Source organism: Geotrypetes seraphini, chromosome 6, assembly GCF_902459505.1.
Source record: "Geotrypetes seraphini chromosome 6, aGeoSer1.1, whole genome shotgun sequence".
In the NCBI taxonomy this organism is placed as follows: domain Eukaryota; kingdom Metazoa; phylum Chordata; class Amphibia; order Gymnophiona; family Dermophiidae; genus Geotrypetes; species Geotrypetes seraphini.
The window spans coordinates 85,586,943-85,599,874 of NC_047089.1; the positions used below are offsets into that span (position 1 = coordinate 85,586,943).

Genomic DNA, 12,932 nt, shown 5'->3' on the forward strand with positions numbered 1-12,932 from the left:
CCTTGCGCTGAAGGGACGATCTTTGTGCTCCTGGACTGCTAGTGCATTGCAAAGCAGTTTGCCCCTTGGCTACAAACTTCTGTCTGAGCTGTCTCGCAGCTAGAGATCTCCCAAGCTGGAAGCCTCTGCAGCACAAACAAACATCCTCGTGATTGGATGAAAAATACCCAAAATAAATGAAAAATAAACTCATGCAGGGGAGTTGACATCTGATTGAGGGATATTGGAGGAGACTTTTTTGTAGCCCCGGAAATTCCTGCAGCAGCAGCTGAATTTTATCTTCATTGTGCTGGTGCTTTCCGTGCAGACACTGGAAGAGACGGACCCCTGACGTCACCGGGTCCGTCTCCGCAAGTTTAAATTGATGCCGTTGCCGTGGTTAGATATTTCTAGAGTAGAAAGGTTTCTCAGATCAACAGTGAAGCAAACAGTGGAATTTTCACAGTCTGTTTCTCATAAGTTAGAAAATGTGAATTCCAATCTGGGTTGTTTGGATAAAAGGTTAAATGTAGTGGAAGCTCAATGTACTACACTTCATGCTGTCTCAGTATCTGCGGTTAAGGATTCTACAGTGATACTTTCTAAAATGGAAGTAATGGAAAATATGTACAGAGTGAGGAATCGCCGTTTGGTTAATTTCCCAGTAACTCATCTATTATCACCGGAAATTTTGTTAAGGAAATTTTTTAAAGAAATACTGGGACTACCCAATTTCGGAGAATTTTCCCATTAATAATTATCCTCTTCCTCAGAAAAAAATTAGAATCCGCCCAGGAGGTGGACCATTTGGTATCAACCGAAATTAATTTGACAGAGTTCTTAGAAGATAGGATGTGATCCAGAGGCGGTCCACTCTGGTGATAACATGCATGAGTGAGATAGATAAGATGTTAATAATTAAATTATACTTTAAAAATAGGCTAACAATTTTGTGGCGACTTGGTTAGGATTCAATTAAGGAGGAAAGAATTTCTGAAATTGAAAGTTAGAGTTTTAGCTCTTGAGGCATCGTTTTATTTAAAATTTCCGTGTAAATGTCTTGTCAAGTTACAGTGAACAATACAAAAAACCAAAATGGGGAAAACTACAATATAAACAAAAACAACAAGTCCCTCCTGGCCCGGAAACAGGATGAAGGGTAGAGGCAGCTGAATCAAAGCAAACCAGCTTACAACTAATAATCGATGTGAATGAGATACCCTCAGTCTCACAGCTTGCTATGGGAACAGGTCCCTAAAGCACCAGCTGTAACAATCAAAACCCAGAAAGCTGGTTTGCTTTGGTTCAGCTGCCTCTATCCTTCATCCTGTTTCCGGGCCAGGGGAGACTTGTTGTTTTTGTCAAATTACAGGACATTGAATTTGTATTTTGGGATCCCATACAATTACAACAATTTTTAATTACTAGAGAACAGAAATGAGTTACTATTTATGAGGTTGTTGCTCCACTTCTGCGAAATAAGAGAAGAAAAATTAATAATCCCTATTTAAGTAAGGAATACTTCAGGATTCACGAGAGTGGAACATGAAATTATTCCTTTTTTTTAACTTATAAATTTGTTTTGAAATAGTAGTATGTCTCCCCATAAAGGTGGGCTTGGAAAGGAATCATGTATGGAATTGATTATGTAAAGTTTAATGTTAAATGAAGGCCTTTCTTTCTTTTATTTAATATGACAATGTAATGATTGAAATTTCTAAAAAGAAAAATAAACTCAAGCAGATAAGACAGACTTCTACCATCTTGCGTGTAGAAAGACAAACTGAGGAGGTACAGGACAACCCAGAGTCATGGGAGGCGGAGCGAAGAAAATGCTAATTAAGCTTTCTACACAGATATTGCAGGAAGGAATCGACTACCTAAGAGTTCAGGAATAATATGCCTATTGCACTCGAAAATCTATTTTACTCCTTGGGATCTTGCCAGGTACTTGTGATCTGGATTGGCAACTGTTGGAAACATGATACTGGGCTTGATGGACCTTCGATGTTGTCTCAGTAAGCGATTATTATGGCAAAATCTATTGCTTATCTCTGGGATCTGGCCAATACTTGGGAGCTGGATTATCTACTGCTGGAAACAAAAAATTGGGCATGACGGACCTTTTGCCTAACCCACAACACAAATCTTGTTCTTTATGTTTCTGAAATGACAGATAACTAAAGTCACAGTGGAAAAAAATTATTAAATGAAGATTGTCACTCAATTCAGATACAAAATATAAAACCATATTTATTTAGATGGTTACACATTTTTCAACCTCATTAAATTTAAATATGAAAGTTTTTACTCATTGTATTTCAATGTCTTGAAATGCCAGCAGGACAACCTATGTCAAGTATTTTACAGATATAAATTTAAAATAGCTCACTTATTAGCACCTAGATACATGCACCAAGAAAAAATAACATGCAAAATTACATGTTCAATATATTGTTTTGTTTACTTCCTTGTTTGCTATTATGATTAATCTAAGGGACTCATCCCCCATAAAAAGTGCAACAGAATTAATTGCGTTTACCCTTTAGTTGTGCTCAAGGACCCTACTGTATTTCATTATTTGTAACAGTAGATCCTGTGACAGTCTGTTTCTGAGAGGTAACAGTTTGGGCCACATCTAAAACGAGACATAATTCTAAGCATGAATGACCCATGAATGTAGGCGACAAGAACATGAAAACTTGTAGCTGCCTGATGCTTAAGTAGTGAAAACATAGTTAAAATTTGTTTATACTGGGAAACAAATTTGAAGTGACAATAGTTACAACATGCATCTCAGTACATATTAAGACATATTACAATGTTTAGAAAATTAACAGAATTTACAAAACAATTTAATACACATGCCCATTCCCAAACTATATTTGTGTACGTCATGCTAGTCTCAAAATCCATTTTTCACACAAAACGTGATTATGCCATTTTTCTTCACAGTCTTTACTTTTCACAGCCCTCATTAAAATGTTTCCACCACATATTAAAAGATAATCTCATCTCTTTGTTATAGGAATTTCATGAGGCTGTTGCACAAAACAAGATGCAGATTTTCCATCCAGTATCCTTGGTAGATTGTGTATCCTTGCTATAATAAAAGAAAAATATTTAGGAAGTGAATGCAAGAATCTAATTAGATTCACTGGATAATTAAAAGATTTGTTTAATCCACCTAACACAATGGTGAATCGAATGCTGCTCATTGTGAAAAAAATTAGGGAACCTTTTTACAAAGCTGCGTCAAAATGTGACCATAGTGTGCTCTTATGTGGGTCTTTCCTGTGTGCTAAGGCCACTTTCTGCCACAGCCAAAAAGCTGATTTTCTATTTTCTGTATTAATGGCTATGACCTAGGATGTTACCATTACCATCACTCATTTTGTAGGTGGTAAAGGCTCATGAGCTAAGCATACGCTAATCAATTAGCATGCAACAATATGGCTGTACTACCTGATTAGCTCAGGCATGCCCATCTCCAACCCTAGACACCTCCTTAGGGAAAAAATAGAAATTTTTAATGCGTGCACATAAAACACAGTTACTTACCTGTGACAGGTGTTGTCCAGGGACAGTAGGTAAATATTTTCAAAGATGGATGATGTCATCCACAGAACCCTGGTACAGACAGTACAAAAGTGTACTGTTACTAACTTCTTTAGAAGTCTCAAGATGCCCTGTAGCGTGCATGCATGAGTGCCTTCCCACTCAACGCCAGTTCACGGGATGATGAGTTCAGTAAAGAAGCTAAGAAGCCAATTAGGGCAGGTGGGAGGGTTGTGACAATATCTTCCTGCTGTCCCTGGATAACATATTACAGGTAACTAACTGCTTTATCCCAGGTCAGGCAGGCAGCATATTCTCACAGATGGGACTCCCTAGCTTCCACGAATGGGATGAAGGGAAGTTGACAACAAGAGAATACATTTTGAACTACTGCTTGGCTGAACTGACTATTCCATCTGGAACTAGTCTCCAAACAGAAATGGGATGTGAAAGTATGGATTGAACTACTGAGGCTGCCATTATTTTCACTTTGTGTGCTGTAACACGTCTTTCCAGTGGCAGCCCAGCCCAAGAATGGCAGAATATGCAGATCACTAAATTTGGAGTGACTATCTTTTTGATAACAGGAGCTCCAAGTCTGTTGAAACTAAAGGACAGGAACAGACGAGTTGTAGTTTTGAAAGGCTTAGTTCGATGTAGACAGTAATCTAAGGCAGGTTTATAGTCCAATGAGTGACGAACAGGTCTCCCAGGATGAGAATGTGATCTGGGGGTAGGAAATTCTATGAACTAGTTGAGATCGAGACTATGCCTGGTAGGAAGTTGAGATGAGTAAGATGAACAACTCTATCATGAGAAAAAGTTGAGGAAGGTAGATCAGGTATTAGAGATCAGAATTTACTGACTCTATGTGTAGAAACGATACAAAGCAAGAAGACTACTGTCTAAGTGAGATGCTTGAAAGATGAAGTCGTAGGTCTTTCAAATGGAGGCTTCATTAGGTAGAGAGGATAACAGCTGAAGGAGGTTGAAATGGAGGGTTTGACATCATGAGCCCTTTAATGAAGTGAGAAAGCAACAGATATGTTGCTCAAAGTAACATGTAAAACACTGTTAATAGTCTTGAAATAAAACAAATACTGAAGTGTTTTTGTTCATTGTCTCTTATTTTCTTATTACTAATAGGAGAGAGACATAAAAAGTAATACAGAACTGATGATATAGAACATATGTTTGGAGCCAAGCCCTGTAGGCGATAACAGAAGATAAAATGTGTCCACATGAAACGGTATCATCACCGTGTGTAGGAAGTTATGGTGGTTGACAATGAAACAGAAAAATGGAAGTTATTACACATGGGGAGCCAAGAGCCAGGATGTAAAGTGTCTATGCCAGGGACGTCCAAAGTTCGATCGTGATCGACCAGATCGCAAGGGCAACGCGAGTTGATCGCGGAGCCCATCCTGGGCTCTGCGATAAGACTCGCGTTGTCTTTGTGTTCTCCCTGCTTCCCCAACACCGCAAAAGCTAGGCGCATGCAGCCACTGCACAAGCGCCAGGCCCACAAGCCTCCTCCCCCGACATCAATTCTGACGTCAGAGAGGAAGTTCCAGGCCAGCCAATTGCTGCCTGGCTGGCCCGGAACTTCCTCTCCAACGTCAGAATTGACATCAGGGAAGGGGGCTTGTGGGCCCGGCGCTTGTGCAGTGGTTGCATGCGCTTGGCTTTTGCGGCGTCGGGGAAGCAGGGAGAAATTGTCCTCTTTGGGGGCAGGTGGTGGTGGCTTGGGGGAGCAGGGAGAGAGAAAGAAAGACGGTGGCATGGGGGGCAGGGAGAGAAAGAAAGAGACACAGAGCTTCATGCTTCCTGGAACTAAACAGGCTGCTGTTCCTCCAATGAACAACTAACAATGCTGCCTTCTCTGGAGAGAGAAAAGGGAGAAAGACAGACAGGGAGAAAGAAAGGAGGGGGCAGGGAGAGAGAAAGAAAGAGACAGAAAGGGGGACAGGGAGAGAGAAAGACAGACAGAAAGAAATAAGGGGAGCAGAGACAGAAAGAAAGACAGACAGAAAGAAAGGGGAAGAGAGGGGCAGGGAGAGAGGAAGAAAAAGTTGGAGGAGGGAACAGTGTGTGTCAGGTGGCAGGCAGAGAGAGAGGAAGGAAAAGTTGGACTCATGGAGGGACAGAGAGGGATGTTGGTCGGGGAATGGAATGAGGTCTGGAGGAGAGGAAGCATGCAGGAGGCAGAAAGAAGGGAAGAAATATTGGATGCACAGAGACTCATGAAATCAACAGACAACAAAGGTAGGAAAAATGATTTTATTTTCAATTTAGTGATCAAAACGTGTCCATTTTGAAAATTTATATCTGCTGTCTATATTTTGCACTATGGCCCCCTTTTACTAAACCGCAATAGTGGTTTTTAGCACAGGGACCTATGAGCGTAGGAATAGCGCAGGGCATTCAGCACAGCTCCCTGCGCTAAAAAAACGCTATAACGGTTTAGTAATAGGGGAGGGGGTATATTTGTCTATTTTTGTATAGTTGTTACTGAGGTGACATTGCATATTTTAAAGTCATCTGCCTTGACCTCTTTGGGAAAAAAAACCCTGAATATAAATTATAATTAACATTTTCTCTGCATGCAGCATGCTTTGTGTTTTTTAAAATTTTATTGTTGGTAGATCATTTTGACTTGGTCATTTTAAAAGTAGCTCACAAGCCAAAAAAGTGGGGCACCCCTGGTGTAAGGGATACACACTGCTTGATAAACAGTAGCAATATACACTAACAAGCACAATTCATAAGAAAAAAAGCATTTTGGCTAACACGTATTATTCAGATAACTGCAAATGTGTAATATTTTTCATGCCTCATCACAGAATGAATACAGATGTTACAAAAAGTCAATCCCAAGCACAGTATTAATAGTTGTAGTTTTGTAACGTTATTTTATGTAACAGAATACTTACCGTTTTTATTAAATTTGTTAAAATGTTGTTCACTGGCAGTTTTCTGAGCAGCAAAATTAAATGTAGATAGATTGAGTGGATTATTGGACATTGATGCTTTATGATGATTAGCCTGCATTTTTTCTGGACATTCGAGACCCAACAATGGATTATTATCCCCAGTTTCTAAAAGAGGTAACTCCTAGAATAAAAAAAACGACAATTTAAATAATTCTGCCAGTGATAACATTAATTTGATTCATTGTATTTTTTCTAATATAGAAGAAAAAGGAATAGTTGCAGTATTTCTGGGACTGGTAGATTCAACTATTACCCTCATCTCATTATAACTTAACATAAGGGGTTTTCAACCAAATCCTCTGTAGTATGCAAATCTCTTTCATGTACATTCATTGTGGGGATCCTGAAAACTTGATTGGCTGGGTATGTCCCAAAGACTGGGTTGAGAACCCCTGCCTTAAAACAATTCAGCAGGGCAGCAGGGTAGCTGCCTAATGGTTAGAACAGTGAGTTGAGAACCAGGGAAGCCCGGTTCAAATTTCATTGCTGGTTCTTGTGACCATCAGGCAGTGATGAGTTAAGTGTTTTATAATTATTAATTTTCAAAGATAACAAAAAAGTGTAGAAAAGTATATAAATATGAATCATAAAGTAAAGATAGGTTAAGTGAATATGTCATGTCTTTGACCTATACTGTATATGTACTCCTGTAACCCGTTCTGGGATCCTTTGGGAGAATGAGCTAAAGAAATGAATAAATTAAAAACAGATTGTGAGCAATTCAAAGACAGAGAATACTTACAGTAACTCACCTTGAGCTATAACTGATAAAGACATGAACCAAATTCAAATAAACTGAAGTAAATGTGTCTCATTGAACGGCTCAATCATTTACAAAGACTAAGTGCTCCTTTTACAAAGGTGCGTTAGGGCCTTAATGCGCGGAATAGCGCACGCTAGCTGCTACCGCCTCCTTTTAAGCAGGCGGTAATTTTTCAGCTAGCGTGTGCTAATCTTGTGCGCGCGCTAAAAACGCTAGCGCACCTTAGTAAAAGGAGCCCTAAAAGATATCCAAGAGCCAGTGTTATAATGTGAAAAATTCAGAAAATTGTCCAATCTACAGAAGGCTACTAGAAAACACACTTATTTTTTTTTCAACCCAACATAGTTGAAAAGGGGCCAAGAACGTCTATTACATCTCTTTGAAGGTCAAAATAACTGAAAATTTAACAGAATGGACAATTTTTCTATCTAGTAAATTTGTTAAAACTAATTAACTGATTTAGAAATGTTAAAGTTGATTTAATCTGCTATTCTGAATGATGTCTCTACTCTTATTTGTAAAACTGCAATGAACTTTGCAAAGGTATTTACGGTATATAAACAATGACTAATTATAAATTGATTAATGGAATTCATTTACCAAAAAATTTAAACATTACACCAATATACAGCCTCGTGATACATAATTAAAAACTAATCCTCATTTCATGATGAATAACTTTTGGAATATAATATCTTAAATAGAAAACTATTTAGATAGCATTTTCCTTAAAAAAGCTATTTATTTTACAAAATTCAATTTAAACAAAAATAAAATTTGATTTAAATTTTTAAAAATCCAATTTTTTTTAAATAAAAAAAATAAAATTGATTTTTATTCATACTGCTATTAACTTCTGAAGTTGTATGGCCTTATCTGCAGACAAAGAGTCTGCTAAATCTGCCACACTGCCCAGAGAGTGGATGCTCATGTAGGGATTGGGTAGAATTGTATTCAGGATAAGCATAGAGCCTTGAAAAACTTTCCTTTCAAAAGATTCCAGAACACTAGTTTCTATCCCAGAATGCTACAAATGGGGTCTTGTATTCTTTTGGCAGATGATTTGACCAACATAGAATGGTGAAAAAGCTGCTGTTTTTCGAGTCAGGGAACCTTCTAAACTCTTTACAAAGTATCTACCCTTAGAGAAACAAAACTGCGCAGAGAGGGGTCTCCCAATTCTTCATCCTTGCTACCTAAAGATGCTGTGCACCGACACTGTCACAGCTTCCTTGAGCAGGGTATCAAAATGAAGAACATCCAATATCTTAGCCCTTGGTTTATCCTTGACCTTCAAATTAAGTGGGATGGATCCCGCCATCTCCCATTTTATTTTAAAGACACAAAATTAGAGTTCCGCTGGAAGAGACTTTCTCCTTCTTTGAGGTGAAGAGTAGTCTGAAGGTATACCAATAGATCCCCCTTCGAGAAATTATCTGGTTTCACCTCAGATGCCCAAGAGTAGTCTGTATGAGACTCCGCAAAATACCCCTCATGAGAAGGCTGACTCTGATCCTGCCTTAGACAATTGGACTCATGTCTAGATTCTGGGCAAGAACACTGAGAAAAGGGTCCCTCTGGACTCCAGGAGAGCATCCTCCCTCAATGGACTAAAAAGGAGTACTGCTTCTTTTGACACAATACCGGCACAGTTCAATGGCTGATGGGCAAGATATTGGCCTCCAGGATTGGCTGAGGCAGTACCATGGTTGGCACCAGCACCCTCGATATTATGCCAAGACAAGATATGTTCCAACTCCTCCTACAATGTCCAGATTTATTCACAAGAGTATATGGTATTAGTAAAGGAAGGGCAGATGTCTGTGGGAAAGAGTCTGAAGATGGAACCAAACTGGAGGCTTGATCCCAACTTTGAGGAGGTAATTGCATCAGTACTGACTCCAGGAAGTGGTCCTCTTGGCACCAATACTTCTCAGGTACTGGCAATGCCAATGTCCCAGAGCTCCTAGCCCTATGCTGGAACAATATCAGTGCTTTTTCATCTCTGCTTGATGAACAACATTGGGATCCTTTGATGCTGAGTATGACATTGAAACCTTCTGTGTCCTTGGTGTCAGACTGAATGATGTGTATTATTATTATTACATTGTGCTTGTTAACCGCGTAACCACAAGTTCAACACGATTTACAAAAGACTATTAACAGTAAACGTAGTACAAAAAATAGAATAAGTTAGTTAATCAGATATTTGGAGAAAAGATAGGTCTTCAACTGTGTTCTAAAATGTTCATAGGAATAGGTTGTGAGCAATAATGCTCGAAATTCTTTGTCCTGGGAGGCTGCTTGGAATGCTAGAGCATGAATAAGACATTTCTTGCTTCTGCAGCCCTGAACAGAAGGAAATTAAATAAAGGATGAGTTTTTCTGCTATATTTATACGAAGCTAAAGAAAATCTATTGACCAAATAAAGAAGAACTTATAACAGAAACAACCTAGCTTAAACAATACCCGAGCCTCCATGGGCAGCCAAAATAACTCACAGTAATAAGGTGTGACATGATCAGATTTCATCAGGCCGTAAATCAGCCTGGTAGAAAACTGGAATACTCTTCCGGAAACTATTATAGGGGAAAACACCCTCCAGGGATTCAAGACAAAGTTGGACAAGTTCCTGCTAAACTGGAGCATACGCATGTGAGGCTGGATTCATTTAGAGCACTAGTATTTGATCTGGGGGCTGCCACGTGAGTGGACTGCTGGGCACGATGGACCACTGGTCTCACCCAGTAGCGGCAATTCTTATGTTCTTATATTCTGTAAGAGTATCAGTCTCCCTAGTTCTTTCTTAAGTGATTGTCAAATAGACAATGTTGCAATAATCAAGAAGACTTAGTAGTAAAGATTGTACTAATAGTCGAAAAGCAGCAAATTTGAAATAAGATTTAATTGTTCGTAGCCTCCATAGGGTAAAATAACTTTTACGTACTACTGAATCTATCCGAGTCTTCATAGTAAGGTGCTGATCTAAAACAACTAATATTTTAATTGTTGAATGGTTTGTATATGAAGTTGAATTTATACTAATGGAGGGTTCAGAAAGAATTTTACTAGGAGATGCTATAAAAAAAATTTGTTTTGTCAGAATTGATTTGAGTTTAAATTGCTGCATCCAAGTGGTCATCCGTTTCATTATAGTCTCAATTTTGGTGGTAATCTGAGACAAAGCTGAATTAAAGGGTATAACGATAGTAATGCCGTCAGCATAGCTGAACATTGCAATATCCAAATTACTTAGACACGATCCTAATGATGAGAGGTAAATATTAAATAATGTGGGTGAAAGAAGAGATCCTTGGGGGATACCACATGGATTTTTCTACATCGAAGAGAGCCGAGTCTTAAACCTTGGTAAAGTCTGGTTTCCAGGAACTCTTTAAACCACGAATAGATATTTCCTTGAATACCCAGTGCATCCAGACAGATCAACAAATTGATATGATCCACAAGGTAGAAGGCACTACTAAGATCAAATTGGAGCACCAATGCAATACTGCCCCTGCTTAATAAGCTTTCAGGTGATCCAGCAATACAGCTATTACTGTTTCAGTGGTGTAATGTGATCTAAATCCCGATTGTGAGGTGTGAAGTAATGAGTGTTGCTCAAGGTGTTTAGTCAGTTGAATGTGGACCAAACCTTCCATAATTTTTACAAAGAAGGGGATCGATGCTATTGGTCTATAGTTAGATGACAGTGATATGGATTCTTTGGTATTTTTAATTATTGGAGTGATGATTATATTTCCATCCTCTGATGGAAATTTTCCAAGGTCTAAGGAATCAATAATCCATTCAAATAGTTTCAGTTTAAAATGTGGGACCCAATGGGGCCCTGACACCCAACATCTGGATAAGTGAACTCCTGAATGTCGGCACGTCCCCAGTGTCCAATGCAGCTCCAGCAGCCAAAGGGACTAATACCTTCATGGACCAGACTTAGTGGTGTCAAAAGGTTTCTCACATAGGGCTTCACGACTCAAGCTCTTTTCTACATTTTAAAGCAGATCTTACAGTTAGAGGGTTGGTGGATGGGTCAGTCCAAGCATCAAACGAGGGTCAGTCACAGAGATGACCTTGCCGCAATGTGAACATTTCCGAAAAAAAACTCCCAGTGGTTAAGGGACACCAGGGAAAAATAGCTGCAGTAAAATAAAATGGTTCAATTTTTTTTTAAATAAAGTTTCACTCCATTCCATTCAACTTTTGAAGAGTTATTTTGTCTTCAGACAGACATTTTGAATAAATCTTACAAACTTATCCTGAGTTGGAAAGAACCATCAAAGATATAGAGAATAAAAAGGAGACCATCAAGTAATTCAGGTACAGTGATACATGTTGAAATGTGGGAGATCTGGATTTAGTTTCTCAGGCCAGTCAGGTATGAGGATGCTATGTAGGAATTCATAGGCTCCTGATGCTGTAAGAGGGAATGAATAAAACCTCAGTTATTACACCATAGTAATATTAAGTGTCAAGACTTCAGCTGTATATATGAGGGTGATTTGAAAAGTTTGGTAAAAAACACAAGTTAAACAATTTTTTTTGTTACACTTCTCAACATAGTCTGGCGAGAATCCAGTTTTTCTATTCCATTGCAAAAAGAGGTTTTATTAAATTAAAAAATATATATATTAAAATTTTTTTTTGTTTACCAAACTTTTCAAACCACCTTAATAAACCAGACTCTGGAGAGTAACTGTCTGCTCCGGAAAGTGAACCACAACTATGATGGCTGGTCAGATCGGAAAAGACTTGATTAAAGTATGGAGAAACCTCATATAGTGATAAATGAAAGCTACCATAGACTAAAACAGTGGTCACATTTTGGATTTGTAGGTACTTGGAGGGCCTCAGAAAAAATAGTTAATGTTTTATTAAAGAAATGACAATTTTGCATGAGGTAAAAACTCTTTATAGTTTATTAATAACATAGAAACATAGAAATAGACGGCAGATAAGGGCCACGGCCCATCTAGTCTGCCCACCCTAATGACCCTCCCCTACCTTTGCTTAGTGAATAGAACCCACGTGTCGATCCCATTTGGCCTTAAAATCAGGCACGCTGCTGGCCTCAATCACCTGCAGTGGAAGACTATTCCAACGATCAACCTCCCTTTCAGTGAAAAAGAATTTCCTGGTGTCACCTCGTAGTTTCCCGCCTCTGATTTTCCACGGATGTCCTCTTGTTGCCGTGGGTCCCTTGAAAAAGAAGATATCCTCTTCCGCTTCGATGCGGCCCGTGAGATACTTGAACGTCTCGATCATGTCCCCCCTTTCTCTGCGCTCCTCGAGCGAGTATAGCTGCAGTTTGTCTAACCGTTCTTCGTATGGGAGATCTTTGAGTCCCGAGACCATCCGGGTGGCCATTCTCTGAACCGACTCCAATCTCAGCACATCTTTGCGATAATGTGGCCTCCAGAATTGCACACAGTATTCCAGGTGGGGCCTCACCATGGATCTATACAATGGCATAATGACTTCCGGCTGACGAAACCCCTGTGTATGCAACCTAGGATCTGTCTTGCCTTGGATGAGGCCTGCTCTACCTGACTGGCAGCCTTCATGTCCTCACTGACGATCACCCTCAAGTCTCGCTCTGCTACCGTTCTTGTTAGGATCT

At 39.2% G+C, this 12,932-nt stretch overlaps 1 protein-coding gene across 2 annotated transcripts in view; it reads right to left on the bottom strand.

Annotated features, from left to right (window-relative positions):
• Window positions 1-2,206: 2,206 nt before the first annotated feature.
• The window catches only part of BORA (BORA aurora kinase A activator), a 178,889-nt gene continuing 168,163 nt past the window's right edge, over window positions 2,207-12,932 (bottom strand). For both annotated transcript variants that reach the window (XM_033948972.1, XM_033948971.1), the window contains exons 13-14: window positions 6,471-6,651; window positions 2,207-3,082 (exon numbers count right to left, since the gene is read on the bottom strand). In XM_033948972.1, the coding sequence (XP_033804863.1) occupies window positions 2,991-3,082; window positions 6,471-6,651 (273 nt within the window). In that variant the 3' untranslated portion in view covers window positions 2,207-2,990. The remainder of the gene's footprint in view (window positions 3,083-6,470; window positions 6,652-12,932) is intronic.